This window comes from Notamacropus eugenii, chromosome 5 (assembly GCF_028372415.1).
Source record: "Notamacropus eugenii isolate mMacEug1 chromosome 5, mMacEug1.pri_v2, whole genome shotgun sequence".
NCBI classification, from domain to species: domain Eukaryota; kingdom Metazoa; phylum Chordata; class Mammalia; order Diprotodontia; family Macropodidae; genus Notamacropus; species Notamacropus eugenii.
In genome coordinates, this window is record NC_092876.1 from 344,398,209 (window position 1) to 344,416,616 (window position 18,408).

General features: G+C 38.1%; 1 protein-coding gene across 1 annotated transcript in view; it reads left to right on the forward strand.

The window, feature by feature from the left end:
• The window catches only part of POLQ (DNA polymerase theta), a 107,191-nt gene extending 89,292 nt beyond the window's left edge, over nucleotides 1-17,899 (forward strand). Inside the window, exons 27-30 of the mRNA XM_072613873.1 lie at nucleotides 2,753-2,877; nucleotides 7,845-7,998; nucleotides 15,509-15,618; nucleotides 16,685-17,899. Coding sequence (XP_072469974.1) covers nucleotides 2,753-2,877; nucleotides 7,845-7,998; nucleotides 15,509-15,618; nucleotides 16,685-16,798 — 503 coding nt within the window. The 3' untranslated portion in view covers nucleotides 16,799-17,899. The remainder of the gene's footprint in view (nucleotides 1-2,752; nucleotides 2,878-7,844; nucleotides 7,999-15,508; nucleotides 15,619-16,684) is intronic.
• Nucleotides 17,900-18,408: the final 509 nt, after the last annotated feature.

Sequence of the window (18,408 nt, forward strand, 5' to 3'; positions counted from 1 at the left end):
TCCTGTTGGAAGAACTCTTAACGATATTTATATATTGTTGACTTGAAAGAAGTGCCTAGATGAGAAGCAGCTTCTTCTTTTATTCTTTTTGGCTTTTGTTTTAAGGAAGCTTGTATTTTGGGGGGCCCAGTAGATACTTCCTAAAAAACACTCATGCAAATCTTTATACAAATTACATTTCTATAAAAAGCATGCTGTCAGTTTTTTTTAAGGGTTATCTTTTATTTTCTTGTTTCTTTTGCTCGTCACCTCTGTTTCACACTATATTCCTCCCAAGCCCCCTCTCAGAGGGCCATTCCTTATAATGAAAGAAGGAAGGAAAAAATTCAGCAAAACAAACCCACATATTGGAAAAAAGCAAACCCTGATGTTCTATGCCATATTCCCGCCTCCGTGGGTTATTCAGTGGGAGGTACCTTATGTCTCTTCCATGCTGCCAAGCTTGGTTGTTACAGTTTCAGAGCATTTGTTTTCCATTGTTATTGTTGCTTTACTTTCCATCTGTATTGGTGTGGTCTTTGTCCATATTGTTTTCCTGATTCTGCTTGTTTCACCTCATGGAGTCTTTCCATGCTTCAGTGTCTTTGACTTATTCATCCTTTCTTGCAGCTGAGTGATATTCCATATAGGAATATGCCACACTTCTCATTGAGCCATTCCTAGGTCGCTGGGCACATGCTGTGCTTCCAGCTCTATGATACCACAGAAATTTCTGCTGTAAGTGTTTTGGGATCTGTGGGATCCATCTAACACTGACCTCTAGGGGCACATGTCTTAGCCACGTAATTAGTTTCTTATTAACGAAAAGGAGGACTGTGTCCTTTAAATTTGGTAGTGTGGTCCTAACATTGATCAATGTATTTGACCAGTTTTTGTTGTATGTCCTTGTTGACTTTTTTTATATTGCGATAGCCATTGTGAACATGGCTCTGCCCTTTTTTTCTTGTTTTACATCACTTGATAGATGCCTTCCCATGTTTTTCTGAATTCTTATTTGTCATCAGCAGTAATATTTTTTCATCCGCTTTCTAATTGTTGGCTCATTTTGTTTCTAGCACTTTGTTATCATAAATAAGGCTGTTTCAGACATTTTTATATGTGGATCTTTATCACTATCAATCACTGAATATAGTTATAGTAGAATGAGTTATAGTAGAATGAGAAAGAACAATGCAAATTTAGTAACTTTTATTAATTTTTTTCATCATTCCAATTATTTTCTAAAACAATTGTTTAGAACCAATAATGTGTTAATATTCCTATTTTCTCACAGTTCCTTTAGAATTGAGTTTTTCTGTATTAACTTGAAAGGTGAAGTGTGGCACCTCAGGATTATTTTAATTTGCATTTCTTTGATTTTTTAAAGTGGTTGTTGGTAGTTTTTATCACTTGTTTTGAAAGCCATTTTTGTCAGGCCTCTTGGCTATCTGGCCCATACTCTTATAATTTTATATAAATTTCCCATACATTTAGATCTTACACTTTTATCAGAGAAATTTATTGAAAGTTTTTTTCAATCAAAATCATTTCTTCTAATTCTAGGTGAATTGATTTTAATTGTTCAAAAACTTTAAAAATTTAGGTAATTGAAATTGCCTATTTTGTTCTTTATAGTCTCCTCTCTTGTTTGGTTCACAATTCTACCCCTAACCACAGTCATGAAAGATAGAACTTCCATTATCTATCTTTTTTTATGCTATAATTTTTTGTATTTAGATCATTTATCAATTTGAAATTTATTACCATATGGAATATTTCTAAGTTTTGGTTATCTGTCTGTTCCACTCATAGTTTTTAAAATAATTGTTGCTTTGTAGGTTAGTTTAAAAACTGCCAAACCATCCTTCTTACTTTTTCTCATTATACATTCTTGAACTTTTATTTCTCAAAATGTTCTTTGTTTTTATTTCGTCTGATTCCATAAAATTTTGACAATTTAGTTATTCATACTACTTCCTTTATAGTCACTGGGTATAGCATTTTTCCTTATTTCCCTTTAGTTTGGTCCTACATTTGTTTTGCATGTGGTTGTCCATCCCAGATCTTCCCTCTCTCTTTGACTGTCTCTTGACCTTGTTTCTTCTTCCCTCCTTTTTTATCCCAGTTCTATGTATACTTTACTGTGTTTTTACCAGCCTGCTCCTTAGAAGCAATCTTCCCTTTCCTGGCCCTGATAAAAGTGAAGTTTATTAACTCCACACTCTCTTCACTTCAGGGTCTGAAAAGTCTTTTCCTGTAGTTCCCTAATTATGAGAAATAGTAAGTTCCTCCTCCTTATTGCAACTTTTTCCAGGGTGTTTCCTTTTTTTCTTTTTTCCTTTTGTCTTTTATTGAGAGTTGGAAGTTACTAGTTGCATTACTGCTGAGAAGTGACTCTGTTCGGTTCAGATGGTGAAGATTCCTTCTAGCTACTGTCATTTTACACTCTTTTTGACTTCATAGTCTACCACTTCTCCATGAGACCTTCCTTGTCAAGGCCTGGAATCAGGGTGGTCAGTGGGGTAGCAATTTTAACCATAACTTTTGTAGTACAGCACATATACTAAGCGCTGAAGCCGGGATTTAAACCCAAGTCTTCCCCCTCCATCCGCCGTGCCCCCCCCCCCAAATCCCAGGGATCTTTCTACTATATTAGGCTACTTCTCAAAGTAGCTTGTCTTATATTTTAATGTATTTCTTTAGGCAGAAATAAGTATGTTACATAAATTATAGACTTGGAGTGTATTTAGATTTTATTTTATTTTTCTCTTAGGTATTCAACGTTTCCTAAGAGAGACAGTAAAGAACTGCCACAGAGATGGGTTTGTTCAGACCATTCTGGGGAGGCGAAGGTATTTGCCTGCAATCAAAGACCCAAACCCTTACAGTAAATCCCATGTATGTTGAACGTTCTCTAGACACTAATTTAGAAGTTAAAAAATATCTGTGTAGTGTAATGTGGAACTTAAATCAGTAATTCTAAACTTTGACTAATAGTATTGGCAGATTTGTTGGTCTTATGATGAGTGTATGTATATACTTTGTGTTAATTGTTATGAAGTCTTTTTAAAGGAAATTAAGTAGTATATAGCATGTAAAAGCTTTTGTTGAATTTGGTTCCCTGATATAAAATTCCAGATTTAAGAGATTACTTATTATTTATTAACACTTACAATTAATATTCTTTGCATAGAAAATAGTAGCATAGGGAAAAGGTCATACAGAAAGATACAGTATATGACAAACAGTGAGAGGGAATAAGAGTAGAGAAGGGAAGAAGGAAATAGATGGATTTATTCAAAAGACATGATACCTGACAGTGAATGCACCTGCTATTTATATCAGAGTATTCTCGGGAATCTGATGCTTGCAGATTGGTTCTGCACCTGAGAAATAGTGGCAGATAATGGTAAAAAATTTTACAAAGACAGAAAATCCAATATAAAATTGTCTCGATAAAAAAATCTTTGGGGTCCTGGCAGTGTGAACAGGGAAGGCAAACAAGGATTTCATGTTTCACTTAGAGACAAGAATTTGTAATAAAATCCATAGAGAAATGATCCTCATACCATAGCGTATCTTAGAAGGTAGGGGAGGTGAGAACATGTTGCGCTGTCCTGCACTTTGTGCTTGGTCAGTGTTTCTTCCAGAAACAACTAAGAAAAACATGTTTACAAAATGTAGCATGTGCATTTGACTAGAAGGGAAATTGAAAAATGTGCTGGAGAATTATTTCTTTATTTTCTAGCTTATCAGGATAAGGAAAATTTTCCTTGAAAAAATAGAGTATGAGATTCCCTTCAAGCACAAGAGAAAATAAAATAATACTAGAAGGTAGAGGAGAATCAAAATTTGTGTCAGGGGTTCTGAGGGACAGAAAAATGTACCTCACAAAATGAAGGGAAGACGAAAGGCTGCTGATGTCTTAGAGCCACACAGTAGGTTTGAATTTCTTGTACATTCTATTGTTTCATAGAGCAATGACAGGAATCTCCTGATGCTACCAGGAGAGAGGATATCTGTTTGAAGTCCTTTAGCTCTAGGTCTATGATGTTCTTACTAGCCAAAGAAAGAAGAGATGAATCCTAGTGTGACTATGAACAGATTTTTTTTTTTTTAGCACATTAACAGAAAATAGAATAAAAGCAGGCAGCAGAGGATAAGTACAGAACGGCACAGCCCTGCATGATAATGCCTAGAGTGTCAGCTCTTTGGGACCCTGTGGACCATAACACACCAATGATGTGCATAGGGTTTTCTCGGCAAAGTTACTGCCACTTCCTTCTTCAGTGGATTAGGCAAACAGAGGTTAGATAACTTACCCAGAGTCATGCAGCTGATAACTATCTGAGGCTGGATTTGAACTTGGGTCTTCCTGACTCCAGGCCCAGTTTTCTATCCACAGAGCTGTCTAGCTGTCTCACCTAAAGTTTATGCTAAGAACTACAGAAGTTATTTGTTTTTAGCTATGTTGGAGGAAAGAGGAGGAACAAAGTAGGGTTAGGACCATTTTAGGGGAACAGATGATAAAAATGGGCGATGATTAAAAGTGAAATTACTAAATTTTTATTTTGTTCTATCTTCTCTATCAAGGAGATTGATCTTCAGAATAGGGATTAAAACACAAAATGATCACTAGGGAATTGGCATGATAAGGAAAACCAGTTGATGTTGAGTTCAAATCCCTAGTCCAGATGAACTACATCATGGGTCCTAAAAAACTTAAAGATCCAGTTTATAAGCTGCTGTTGGCTATTTTTGGAAAAACGTGTACTTCAGGAGAGGTACCATAGAAGTAGACAATAACTGGTGCAATTATTTTTAAGGGGAAGGAACTTTAGACCAGTGAGGACAGTATGAGTTCCTTTTCTCCCCTCCCTTCCCCTCCCCCCTCCCCTCCCCTCCCCCCTCCCCTTCCTCCCTCCCTCCCTCCCTCCCTCCCTCCCTCCCTTCCTTCCTTCCTTCCTTCCTTCCTTCCTTCCTTCCTTCCTTCCTTCCTTCCTTCCTTCCTTCCTTCTTTCCTTCCTTCCTTCCTTTCCAGGATGATTAGACAGATCAGAGGAATTCTTTAGACATGATATACTTGAACTTCAGAGGAAAATTTAACAGAATCTTTCACAAGATCTTTATGAACAAGTTAGGAAGATATGGGCTGTATGATAATATGATCAGTGAAGAGAGAATTGGCTAAATGACCAGGAGTGTGGTTATTTGTTTTGTCAAGTAGTTTTTTTTAATGGAGTGCTACAGAATTATTTGTTTGGATTCTTTTTGTTCAGCACTTCTCTAAGTGCCATAGATGAGCATTTTCAGATGAAATTACATTTGAACAGAGAGCTAATAGAATTTAAAAGGAGCTCAACATGTTAAAATTGTGGGCCTAATTAATAGATGAAACTTAATGGGTATAAATGTTAAGTCCTATATGCAGAAAGTCAGTTTAACAATTATAGAAGGGGGGGGGGGGTTCTGGATAATATGTGTAATGTGAAAAAGACTCAAGGGTTTTTAGTGGATGCTAAACTCAAAGAGTCAATGGTATGATATGGTAGCAAAAAAGCTAAAATAATCTTAGGATCTATTAGCCGAAATTTTAGTATATCTAGAACAAGACATTGTCATCCCAACTGCATTTTGCCCATGTCAGACTACATCGGGATTTTCCCAACATTTTGAGAAGGACATTGGCATTTTTGGATTGTCCATCTAGAGGAGACACTCAGGTTGATGCAGGAATTCAACTATTATCCAAATTATTACAGATAGAAGGAGTGAGCTTGTTGGACAACTTGTTACCTTCAGTCATGTGTTTAAGTGATTGTCATATGGATAATGATAGCTCACCTTCCCCCACAGCCTTAGAACTAAAGTAGATTTAAGGATCATCTAGTCCAGCTCTTCCACTCTGCAGGCAAAGCCGTAGCCCAAAGAAACTATTTCATGTGCTGCTTTAATGTTTTACTCAGTAAGAGAAATGTAAATTAAAAGAACTCTGAGGTTCCATCCATATTTAAGTCGACAAAGATTAAAAAGCAAATGATGGTTGTTGGAGATGTTGTGGGAGGACAGTAACACTAATGTACTTTGGAGGGAACTTTGAATTAGTCTCAACTTTCTGTACTTCCAAGCTCTCTAAACTATACATATCCTATGACCCAATGATACAGATACTAGATTTATTATGTCCCCAAAGAACTCAAAGACAGAAAGGAAAGAGCGTATATGTACAATGATACTAAAAGGAAGGAAAGAAATGAACATTTATTACGTGCCTAATGTGTACCAGGCACGGCGCTTAGGGTTTTATAAATATTATCTCATGTGATCCTCACAACAACCCTGAGAAGTAGGTGTTATTATTATCTTCATTTTAGAGTTGAGGAAACTGAGGCAGACAGATTAAAGTGATACACTCAGGGTCATGCAGCTAGTGAGTGTCTCAGTCCAGATTTGAACTCAGGTCTTCCTGACTGCAGTCCCAGTGCTCTATCCACTGCAGTGACCTGCAGCAACACTTCTTGTCATAACAAATAACTGGAAAGAAATGTGTATCCATCAGTTTGGAAATGGCTGAGCAAATTATGGCGTGTAATTGTAATAGCGCATTACTGCACTGACAGATGGGATGGATTCAGAAAAAATCTGGGAAGGGTTGTATAAAGTGATTCAAAGTGAAGCAAGAAGAACAAGGAGAACATTTTATTTTTTTAAATTTATTTTAGTTTTCAACATTCATTTCCATAAGATTTTGAGTTCCAATTTTTCTCCCCATCTCTCCCTTCCCCCCACCCAACACTGTGCATTCTGAATACCCCTTTCCCCAATCTTCCCTCCCTTCTATCACACCCCTCCCTTCCTTTATCCCCATTTTCTCTCTTTTCTTGTAGGACAAGATAGATTTCCATACCCCATTACCTGTATTTCTTATTTCTCAGTTCCATGAGAACACTTTATTTAATAACTACATTATGAAAAAAATAGCTTTGAAAGACTAATGCAGTGACACAAATCCTGAAGATTCATGATGAATCATGCTTCCCCCTTTCTTGACAGAGAAGCTATGGATTAGAGGTGGAAAAGAGGCATGTATTTTTAGTCATGACCAATGTGTGGATTGGTTTTGCTTTACTATGCTTACTTTTTAAAACAGAGAGAATCTTTTTTATTTTGGGAGGGATTAGGGGAGGAGAAGAGAGATTCTTGGGAGGAAAGGAGGTGTGGTGATAGTGACGTCAAAAGGAAAGAGAAAACGTTCTTGTCTGAATTTGAAACTACAGAAAAGAACTATGGAAATTCAGAAAGAGACACAGCTGGAACAATTTGGGCACCATTGTGTTAAATGTATTATATAATTAATAAAAAACAAGCTGTATATAATAGTCATGCTTTTATATGCAGTTTTCTTTTTCTGAAATTTTTTGTCTCTGGATATGATCATGTTGGTTGATGTTTGCCAAGTTCATAATAAAAAATGCTTTTAAAGTCCTAATATTTTTAATTAGTATACTTATGAAAACCTCTATACCTTTTCTGAGGAAACAGTTGGTAATCAATGCACTTTTATTTAAAACACACTGAACTATAGCTAATTTTCTGGGGTTATACATGAGTAAGTTTCCTATTAAATTATTTAGGTAAATAGTATCTCATAAATACGTAATAAAGGCTATATGATTATTTGGGCAGGTGTTATCTTCCCAGTAAATCATAAATATCTTGAAATTAGGAAGTGTTTTTTACTTTTTGCATTATCTAAGCACCTTGCCTTGCACATAATGGTTACTCAATTACTTTTTATTCATCAAATATTGGGATAATCCTACATTCTTCTTAATTGAATGAATGAATGCTTTTCTCTTTTACAGGCTGAACGTCAAGCCATCAATACCACAGTCCAGGGATCTGCTGCTGATATTGTCAAAATGGCCACTGTCAACATTCAGAGACGATTAGAGACTCTCCCTTCTGTCATCCAGTCACATGGACATAGAGAGAGAAAGCTACATGGTGACCGAACAGGTTTGTTTACTTTACGTGATGACAGTTTTCAGGTTAAGGAAGTAATTATAAGAGAACGAGGGGAGTGACTTGTAAGAAAAGTTCTTATTTTCACTTGTGAGTATTTCGTAGTTTTCTTGACTGCTTATTTTTATGTAATAAGTAAACATGTGTGATTGTCAGGTTCTATGAATAAACTCTAAACTAGCCTTTGTGTGTGTCCTTTGCCGTTGTCTTCATATTTTTTGCTTGTAGCTCAAAAATATGTCTCCTATTTACATTATTACACAGGCAGATTGCATTTGACCTTAGCTGTTCCATCACCCATTTCCTGATTCTTTATCCCTCACTTCGTTGTTCTTCCTTCCAGTAATTTTTGACTCAGAGACTGCTGTCAAACTTCTTGTAATAACAAATCACATTTATCTAGTGCTTTCAATTTTATTGGATGCTTTCTTCATAGGAATCCTATTGTCGTCGCTTTTCTAGGGAGAGATCCATAAGGCTAGGGCTGGGGGTCATGGGAGGGGGAGGTATAAAGGGCAATAGAAGGGGAAGGAATGGGAAAGGTGTAATCATTGGAAGTCTAGGGTGTTGCTGGTGGGAAAAAGCTGAACTAGACTACAGTAAGTAGTAACATGGGCAAAACCACCATGAGTGGACTCTGGAGTGATGCTGAGGGAGGCTTTGAGGGAATTGTCTAAGTTTGGATGTATACAACAAAGAGAAGTTGTGTGTGTGGTATTTTATTCTGTGTATAATCACATACAAAATCAGCTTTAGTAGACATAAATGGTAGCAGGTGGAAATAGTGGACTTGAATGATTTTTTTGACTTGGGAAGTGCACTCCTGGTAGAATTGAAGGCTCATTGAACTTGTGGTAGGAATAATTGGGTTTATGTTCCAACTTGATCATTTACTAGTTTTAGGACCTTAGTGGTTAGGATCTAATGTGACGATGTATATCAAATACTTTGTAGACTTTATGGCACTATATAAACATAAACTCTGTTGTTGATGATGATGCCTAAAGGAACAGGAAAGGGAAGGTCTATGACGGAAAAAGAATTGGATTTTCATTCGAAATACCTGGGTTCAAATCCCATTTTTGCCAGTAAGCAGGAAGAACTCCCTTGATCTATTGAAATTTATATTGCTTTTTAAACTTGGCCAAAGTCCCATGGAATCCTGACTAGGACATTGAACTTGAAGTAAGGAAGACCTGAGTTCAAATCCTGCCTCAGATACTTATTGACTGTGTAATCCTCACTTTTCTCATCTGTAAAATGAGGGAGTTAGACTTAGTTTCGATCAAGCTCTAAGTCTGTGGTCCTGTGATCCTAAATTCTATTATACAGCAGGATAAAAGATAGCATACTGGTTAAGTATCTGGTTAGTATATGGTTGACGTATCATGCCAATTTATAAAGAATCCAAATATGTTTATATAACTGCACACAAACATAGACACATTGATGCATTGGGGAATTGACTGGTATCTCTGCACATTTATATTACTTTATTGAGTTTAACAAATAAATTCTGTTTTGGGGTGTGGAAATAAGGTATTTTGGCTTCTAAAAATTATAATATACCATTTATTAGTGATTTATTTTAAATTTAATTTAATTTATTAATCTAATATTTCTTGGGTGATGCAGAAAGAATATCAAGATATTAAATTGTCTTAGTATCATCATTGACAACACTTTTCATTGTATATTGTATGTATAAAGTATAGAATTTTTCATATAGATCAGTCTGGTCAACAGAATGTCAGGTTACAAGTATTTAGTGTGGTTTATTATGTATTTATAAATAGTATACTTATTTATAAGTATGCAACATATTTATATATACAGTATATATTATGGTATATGTATTTATAAATAGTTTATGTATTCATAAACAGTAATGATACTGTTGGGCATGTTTGCCTACTCCAGAGGAAGAACCATGTATGTTGGTTCACTCTTTTCATATATTCACTCTGTCTCTTCTAGAGATGTCATGAATGGATCCAGGGCTTAAGCAAAGCAGTAAAGGTAATTGCTAAGCAGACATAAATTTGAGAGGTCCCTCACAACATGTGATAATTCCAAGGTCCCTTTGAGCTCTGATACTCTGTAAGTTCTCTGAGTTCTGTTTAGTGGAAAGCTGTACACACAGAACCATTTCTTTCAGAAAATGGTAGCACAGTATTGAATGTATAGTCCAGGTGCTAATTGATGAGACTGAGATATTGTGGGGGGATCACTTTGAGAAAACATCAAGGAGCTTCTCGAGTGATGAGGAGGATGTTATCAACTTAATTACCATGGGCTCACTTGTGAAGTTATGAGCACGTGACAGAACCCACATTTGTGTTTAGACATTGACACATAAGAGAAAAATAATAGTGTAGATGATCCTTCACAGTTATAAAGCATTTTATATACAGTAGTCCTGTGAGATAGGTAATATCTCTATTTTACAAGAATCAACCAAGGCTCAAAAGTTTAAATGACTTCGCTGAAGTCATAGAGCTAAGTAGTAGAGTCTCAGCATGTTCTGTGCCATATATACAGACTGATACATACAACACACCTGTAAATGTTTGCAAAGATACAGAGATCCAAAGCCGACTCTTGTTTTCCTCCCAAAGACAATGAAGTATCTTCTTGCTTTTGTGGCAGGTATAGGTTGTAAGTTGCAGTGCTTGGATGCTGGCTGGGTACCACCTTATAACCTGGCATGATTGTTTATGGTACTGTTGCCCCATTGGATCTCCCCCCTCAGCACTGAGATTACTCAAAAGCTAAGTGGTAGAACTTTGCCTGACTCATGCCTACATAGTTTAAGTGTGGCCTTTTGACTGAATCCCAAATTTTAAAGAACAAAATTTGGAATTCAGTCAGAAGGTTGCACTTAAGCATCTAGAAGGCCACATGTGGCCTCAACGCTGCAAGTTCTTCACTCCTGGGATTCTTAGATTATCCCTTAGGGTAGATTAAAAGAGGTGTTTTCCAACTTTTAAAGTCGTGAGATCTTTATGTTCAAATTATTATAATAATGATTTGTGCTATTTTTCTTGTACAATAAAATTTGAGTGATAAATGAATTCTTTATGTAAGTGGTAAGAAAGCAGAATTACATGTCATATTGTAGCGATTGGTTTAGTGGCCCCTCTTTATATTGAGTCTGACAACCCTGAAGTAGCATATATAGGAAAGTATGGTCAGTAGAGATACCATAGAATGCTGATTTATTTTAATTTGTACCAGTCTTCCCTTTCAGTAGGCAAGTCAGCAGGCATTTATTAAATAATTATTGTCCTCAAAGAGTTTGTAGTCTGCTTAGGGAGCCAGGCTTTGAGGGGCTTTAAATGCCAAAAGAAATTGTTTGCATTTGATGATAGAAGTAATGAGGAGTCACTGGAGATTATTGAGCAGAGGAGTGACGTGAGCAGACTTGCTTTAGGAATATCACTTTGGCAGTTGGGCAGAAGAAGGATTGGAAAGGGAAGAGTCAAGAGTCAAAGGGATCCCAATTAGGAGTCTGTTGCAGTAATCCAGGTGAGAAGTGATGAGCTAGGTTGTTGGCTTGTGAGTAGAGAGAAATAGAAAAGAACATACACACACACACATGATGTTGTGGAGGTATAATCAACAATACTTGGCAACTGAATAGGTAATATAGGGTGAGGGATGGCAAAGGTGACTATAAGGTCATGAACCTAGGTGTCTTAGAAGCATGATAGTGTTCTCTGAAATAGGTGGGTTTTAGGGAGAGGATAATAGGTTCTGTTTTATACACATTGAGTTTGAAATGCTCGATGGGACATGTAGTTTGGAATGTATAATATATGTATAATAGGAAGTTGGCAATGTGGAGCTGGATCTTAGAAGTAGAGATCTGGGGGTAATCTGGGGGTGTGAAGGTAATAAATGAGCTGTCCAGGAGCTGATAGGTCACTTGGGAGAATGTGTAGGGAAGATTACCTGGTACAGACTCAGGGTACATCTAAAGTCACAGACAGATTATAAGGATTATGGTCCCCCAGAGAAAACTGAAAGAGCAGTCAGGATATTTAAGAGAAAGCAGTGTTATACAAACCCAGAGAGGAAAGAGTATACAAGAGAGAAGCTAAACATCACAGTGACTCATGTTGCAGAGAAGTCAAGACATATGAGGATTTAGAAAAAACTATTAGCTTTGTCAACTGAGAGACAAGTAATCATTGGCCATTGTGGAGAGAGCCATTTCAGTTGAGTGATTAAGTTAGATTGAGATTGTAAGGTGTTCAAAAGTGAGTTAGAGGAAAGTAGAGGGAATGAGTACAGATAACTTTTTCTAGGAGATTGTGAAATATAGAGGATAATATCTTGAGAAGGTGGTAGGATCAAGTGAGAATTTTTTAAGGATCATTGAGATCTAGGTACGTTTGTAAGCAGCAGGTAAGGAGCCTGTTCATAGAGAGAAGTTGAAGACTGGAGAAGAGGGGTATGATTTTAAGGACCATTTGCCAAAAGAGGCAGGAAAAATGGCACCAATTATGTAAGCATAGGAGTTGGATGTGATGAGTAGAATGAATATCAGAGAATTAAAAGGTAGGGAAAATGGGTTATGATATGCAGAGGTTTTGAAATAAAGGAGAAGAGGGAGCTCAGAATGTATGGCCTTTGTTTTCTCAGTTAAGTATGAGACTATATTTTCTTCTGAGTAACTGGAGGAAGTAGTGTGGTAACTTTAAAGGGAGAAGAGAAGGTTTGAACATATTGGGGTGAGGGGAGATGATAGAGAATCAGTTGGGTAGGGATTAAAGGATTACCTTCATGTTCTGAAGCCCCAGTTGAGATGAGATAACAAATATGTAGTGGGCATAGCCAGCAGACTTGTCAGCTTTGTTCAGCAGTATGTGAATAGGAACAGGGAAGGCTGGTGGCAGAGGGTTTTTTAGGTGTGGGACTTGGTAAGGAATATTCAACAGTAAGACTAGGGAGCAAGAAATTTAATAATAGAGGACAGTGTAACCTTGAATTAATTAACAAAAGGGTCAGGATTCAGAAGGAAGGAAAATGAAACCTTAGCAGGGTTAATATAGTAAGAGGAGAAGGGGTTAGAGGTCACAGTGAGCACTTTGGGAGAGTGAGTGAGACTTTGGGAGAGAGAGAATGATAGAAGATCCTGGGTCAAATAAAAGACTATCAGAATTCTCGATCATGGAAGTAGAGCACTTGTGGGTAATGGAAGTCAAGAATGTGACTGTGGCTGACATGGAATATGAGAAGAGGTTTGGGAATTGAGGAAAGGATGGACCATCGATGTGTATTTTGATGCCTTGAAGGCAACTGGTGGTGCAGTGGATAGAGCTCTGGGCTTGGAGGAAGAAAGACCTGAGTTCAAATCTGGCCTCAGACTTATTAGATGTATGACCCTGGGCAAGTCACTTTACCTCAGCTTCCTCACCTCTAAAATGGAGATAGTAACAACAGTTCCCTGAGGGTGGTTGTGAAGATCAAATGAAGTAATGTTTGTAAAAAGCACTCAGCATGGGCCTGATCCACAGTAGGCTCTATCCAAATGCTTGCTTTCTTCTATTCCCTTCCTCCCTTCCTTTCCCTAGTGTCATGTAAAGCCAGTCACAGCAGCACACTGGAGGCCTGCTGCTGTGAGTGATTTTAAAGGTCTAATCACATAGTATGACGAACTCTCTTTTTATTCAGCAACAAACTAAACATTGTTCAGTAAAGCAAAACATCATATATATAAAAATATATATCATATCTATATCTATATATATCTCATACAATAGTACCATCCTTAATCAATACCAAGTATCCAAGTAAAGTCTTTTTTAAAAATACCCCTAGGTCACAGTAAGAACAATCTTCTTAATCATTCCACCGCGTCCAAGTAAAGTCCTCTTTCATCTTGACTTGAGGCTGACTTCCTCCTCTGTGGACTGACCACTCCCAGCTCTTGCCTGGATTCACATACAGCCTGCTTCTGCTCTTGCGTCCTTGTCTCTGCTCAGGGAGACTGTTCCACTCCAAACTCTTCCCTGTTTCTAGGAAAACAAAACTTAACAGTACTATAACAATATTTACACACATTACCAGTGCTGTCATCTCAATCCACTCACAAAGACCAACAGAGAAATCAGCACAGATCAACAGAACGCTGACATCACAAACATTTTTTCTGTTAGGTCTCCCCACAAGTTCCCCTAGCCCACTCAAGGTCGCTTCTCTCTCAGCTCTGCTTCTGACTGCTTTGTCTACTGTATATATAAATATATTTTATACATATACTGCTTCTAATCAAACACTATTGATTGAATCTATCAAAGGCACTTGATTGACTAAAACTCAGACAGCAAAATATCCTGTTTTACTTGCCATTACATATGAGAACCAAGATTGAGGCAGACAGGATGAATGGGGGGCAGGGACAGAACTCCTTGAGAAAAGAGAAGGAATGAACTAGGAGCCGTTTCTGCCACCACCATCTGCATTGGGTAATACACGTGGAGATGCAATTATATTTTAAAGGAGGAGAGTTGTTGAGTGATGGCAGCAGAGAGAGTCTGTAAGTGGCAGTGGGAAACAAAGAAATCCTGACTCTCCATCTGGGACCAGTGAGTCAGGAGCAGGAAACAGGGATCCAGTACTGGAAGGAATGGCCGTGGATTCAGTGTCTTATTTTTGTTTGTATGCATGGAGATGGCAGGGCATGAGAGGAAGAACTCTAAAATAAGGGAAATTCATGGTAGAATGGGGGCTCTGGAGGACACAGTGGAAGGGCATGCATGATTTGAGCCAGGACACCAGAGATGTATGTGCTGGTGTCAGGGGAGGAAGTGGTTTCTGATTAGCTACCCTGTGATTTTGTGTCAATGAGAGTAAGTGTTAGAGAAGAAGAGAGATTGGATGCCATGTTAATGACTCTTCTTATCGAAGAGTTCTTGGGCGGAAGAAATAGTAAGTTAGCAGATTCTCCCAAGAACACGTTTGTAATCAGTTGATTTAGATTAAAAAGAAATTGATTCAGATTTTTTAAAAATTCAGATTTATTGCCTGTCAGTATCCTTATACTCCAAGTGCTGAACATTCTCTGGCTCCCTCATGGAGAGTGTTGGGAGGGGTTGTGTGGAAGGAGATAACAGGTACTAATGGCCTCTGGAGCTTGAGTAGAAATAGGCTGCCCGCACTTTGCAGCAGCGTTCTTCTGTATTATATTTTTGTCTCTAGAAAGTAGAAATGGTGGTGGAGTGGGGGCCAGGACAGCTCTCTCAAGTGTGATGAGTAAGTTTGGTATTATCCTGGTCAGTACAGTGGTCTAATTTCATGGGCTGCCATGTTAGCTTGAGATTTTATCATGTAAAGCTCTACATAAATACTTCTTCCTCTTCCTTAATTGAAGTTTTCCAGGATATCTCAAAATCCTGAAGTTTTACTGTGATATTTGAATTGCTAACCCTTTTTCCTGATAAAACAATGTGGACATGACAACTAACTTGTTTTACACTTTCGCTCTCTCTTCCTTCAGGACTCAAGAAAGGATTCCAAAGAATATTTTGCCCAATAAGAGGGGCTTTTTTTATCCTTCAGTTGCATGATGAGCTCCTTTATGAGGTGGCAGAAGACGATATTGTCCAGGTATCTTTACAGTTGTTATGGTGCCCTGCAGTCCAGGCTACTCCCTTTGTGACCAAAAAGACCCTTTTCTCCCAGTCCAGTGCACTGCATCCCTCCTTCCATTGTAGACTTTTGAAACTAGGTGTAGGCTTGGAGGAGAGTTGAGGGCTCAAGGGCATGGAGAGGTGTGTGTTCGTCCTTTGTTGCCAAAGAAGACCATGCCATCAGAGAAACAATGACATGACTTGCACTTGACTTCGTTTTGAGTGAGGGAGGGCTGTGCAGGTCATCAGCCTTACTTCTCCTCCAGAGCCATGTGAATCCAGTGACCAGATATTCATCAGGATGACTAGAGATGACCCAGGATGAGGCAGTTGGGGTTAAGTGACTTGCCCAAGTTCACACAGCTAGTGAGTGTCAAGTGTTTGAGGTGAGATTTGAACTCAGGTCCTCCTGACTCCTGCACTGGTGCTCTATCCACTGTACCACCTAGCTGCCCCTGCCTGGAGAGGTAATTTCACAGTAAAAGAAGAGCTAATCTATCAGTTATTTAATTAACAGGCTTGTATTAAGAGCCTACTGTGTGCCAAGCACTGTGCTAGGTACAGGGAATAAAATATGAAAGTGCATCAGTCCCTGCCTGTTGGGAATGTACATTCTACTGAAGGAGAGAGTTTTGGTTCTTTGCCTCTGTGTCTTTGTGCTGAGTGTAGAGGAGAGACCCTGTTTCTAGGAAAATGGTCTGCAGGGATATTACTGAACCTCAGGAACCTTAGGATCTGCAGTTCAGCCCAGCAGTGATCAAGGGAAGATTGGGATCTAGAAGCCAGGGATTCTAGAGTTCTCACTAAACTCTCTTTTGAGGTTCTCCACCATTTAGCTTCCCCCAAAATCGTTTTTCCTTGTCATTAAAGACCAACCTAGGAGACTGTCTTGGGATACCCCATTTTAGACTTGAGAGTATGGAAGACCTTTTGAAGGAAAATACCTAGAACTTTGCTGAGGGCTGCATCCTCTGACAGATGGGCCAGCTCTTCCCTCTTTCCCATTGGGAGTGAGTCTCTTACCTTCATGTGTTTACTTTTAGGTAGCTCAGATTGTCAAGAATGAAATGGAAAATGCGGTGAAGCTGTCAGTGAAGCTGAAAGTCAAAGTGAAGATCGGACCGAGCTGGGGAGAGCTACATGACTTGGACGTGTGACTGGAAGGGAGGAGACTTCCCTTGGTCAAGGATCTTGGTCCTCTACGTGGCCTTTCTTCCTTGTTACATGGAAGCCGTCCTCAGGATGCCCAGCCACAACCAAAGTGGCAGCAGCTCTTGGATGAACCCAGGGTATTTTTCTCAAGCATTGTAAAAAAACATTATTACTTTACATTCTGAGAGACCATTTATGAATAGTGCTTTTATGGAGGTACATTTCCATATGGATATTGGTATGTTATTATGATTTTGGGGGAAAAATGAGTTTTCTTCAAATGAAATAGAATTTAATGATCATAATTCCTCACAAAATATCTGAGGAATTGCCTTTTAAAGAATAAGCACGTAGAATTTAATGGTCACTCGGGATTGTTATTATATGAACCTGTTGCTGCTTAAACTGACTTAATGCCGTGGATGAGATTTCTCCTGAAGAGATGCTTACCAGGCACCTGACCCCTGGTCTTTCTCCATAGTCCTTGCTTGGGCGGAGGAGGAAGGGAGCTCTAGTTCAACTTCCTGGAAGGCAGCAGTTGGTCCCAACGTGTTTGGTTCCATTGCTCTGGGTCCCAGCAGCCTTGATACTAATACTGGGGGTAGGAAATGGCTAAGTATTATTTATTTTGCACACCAGGGTTAAGCTTTTTGTGGAGTTTTTAATCTAGAAAGACCCATTGGGGGTGGGGTTTTCGGCATTTGGTGATTTTTAAGCCCTTAGGAGTATAAGTTATGAATTTCTAAGACTGTAAGGAGAAAAAAAATGGATGAATGTTATCTAGGAATGTATTTTCTTGGAAAACTTTCTCTTCCTTCTATTCCTATCCCGAGACACACAAGGTATTTAAAATACTTGTCTTTCCTTTTAGTGAAGCCATATCTCTTGAACTGGCACTTGTTTCAGAAAGGAGCCTTTTTTTAAATTTAAAGCTCAGTTGAATCTGACACTGAAAATTTCGCATTCTCATTGTTGTCTTAGTACCTTTTTCCATTCTAGAATTTTTTTGTATGTAATTTGAAGAGCTCATGGTGAAAAGATTGCACTTTATACAGAGCCTCAAAATTGGCCCTTTCATTGTTAAAATAAAATGAATTTGTGATGAATTCTGCTTCAAAATCTTTTTTTTTTTAAAATCGTTTTCTGTCACATTACAACATCAGGAAATCTGCTTTTATCTCTCTGTCCTACTCTTTGGCAGAGTGCCAAGCATAACTGTAGTAAATTAAGTTAATGATTGATTGTCATCTAAATAGCTCTTTTATGTTCATTTACCCAGAAACAGATACTTAGTTTTGATGTCTCCATATTAAAGTAAACTTATCATTAAGCCTCTTGGCACTATTAAATGCATTGTCTCTGATGGACAATGGAATGCTCCTGTCTGCCTGTGAAGCAAAAGGGACTCAAAGCATAGTTTGGAAGCTTTTTTTAAAAGGCTTGATGCATTTTCCAGAAGGTGGCAGGAGAAGGGAAGGGACAGTGTTAGCACCACTAAGCTCATTCATTCTTAAACATGTACAATGGGAAAGTTGTCACGTATTCTCTATGACCAATTCTTTAATTGATTTAAGCAGGGAGATATCCTATCCTAAAATGCATAGGTTTAGAACAT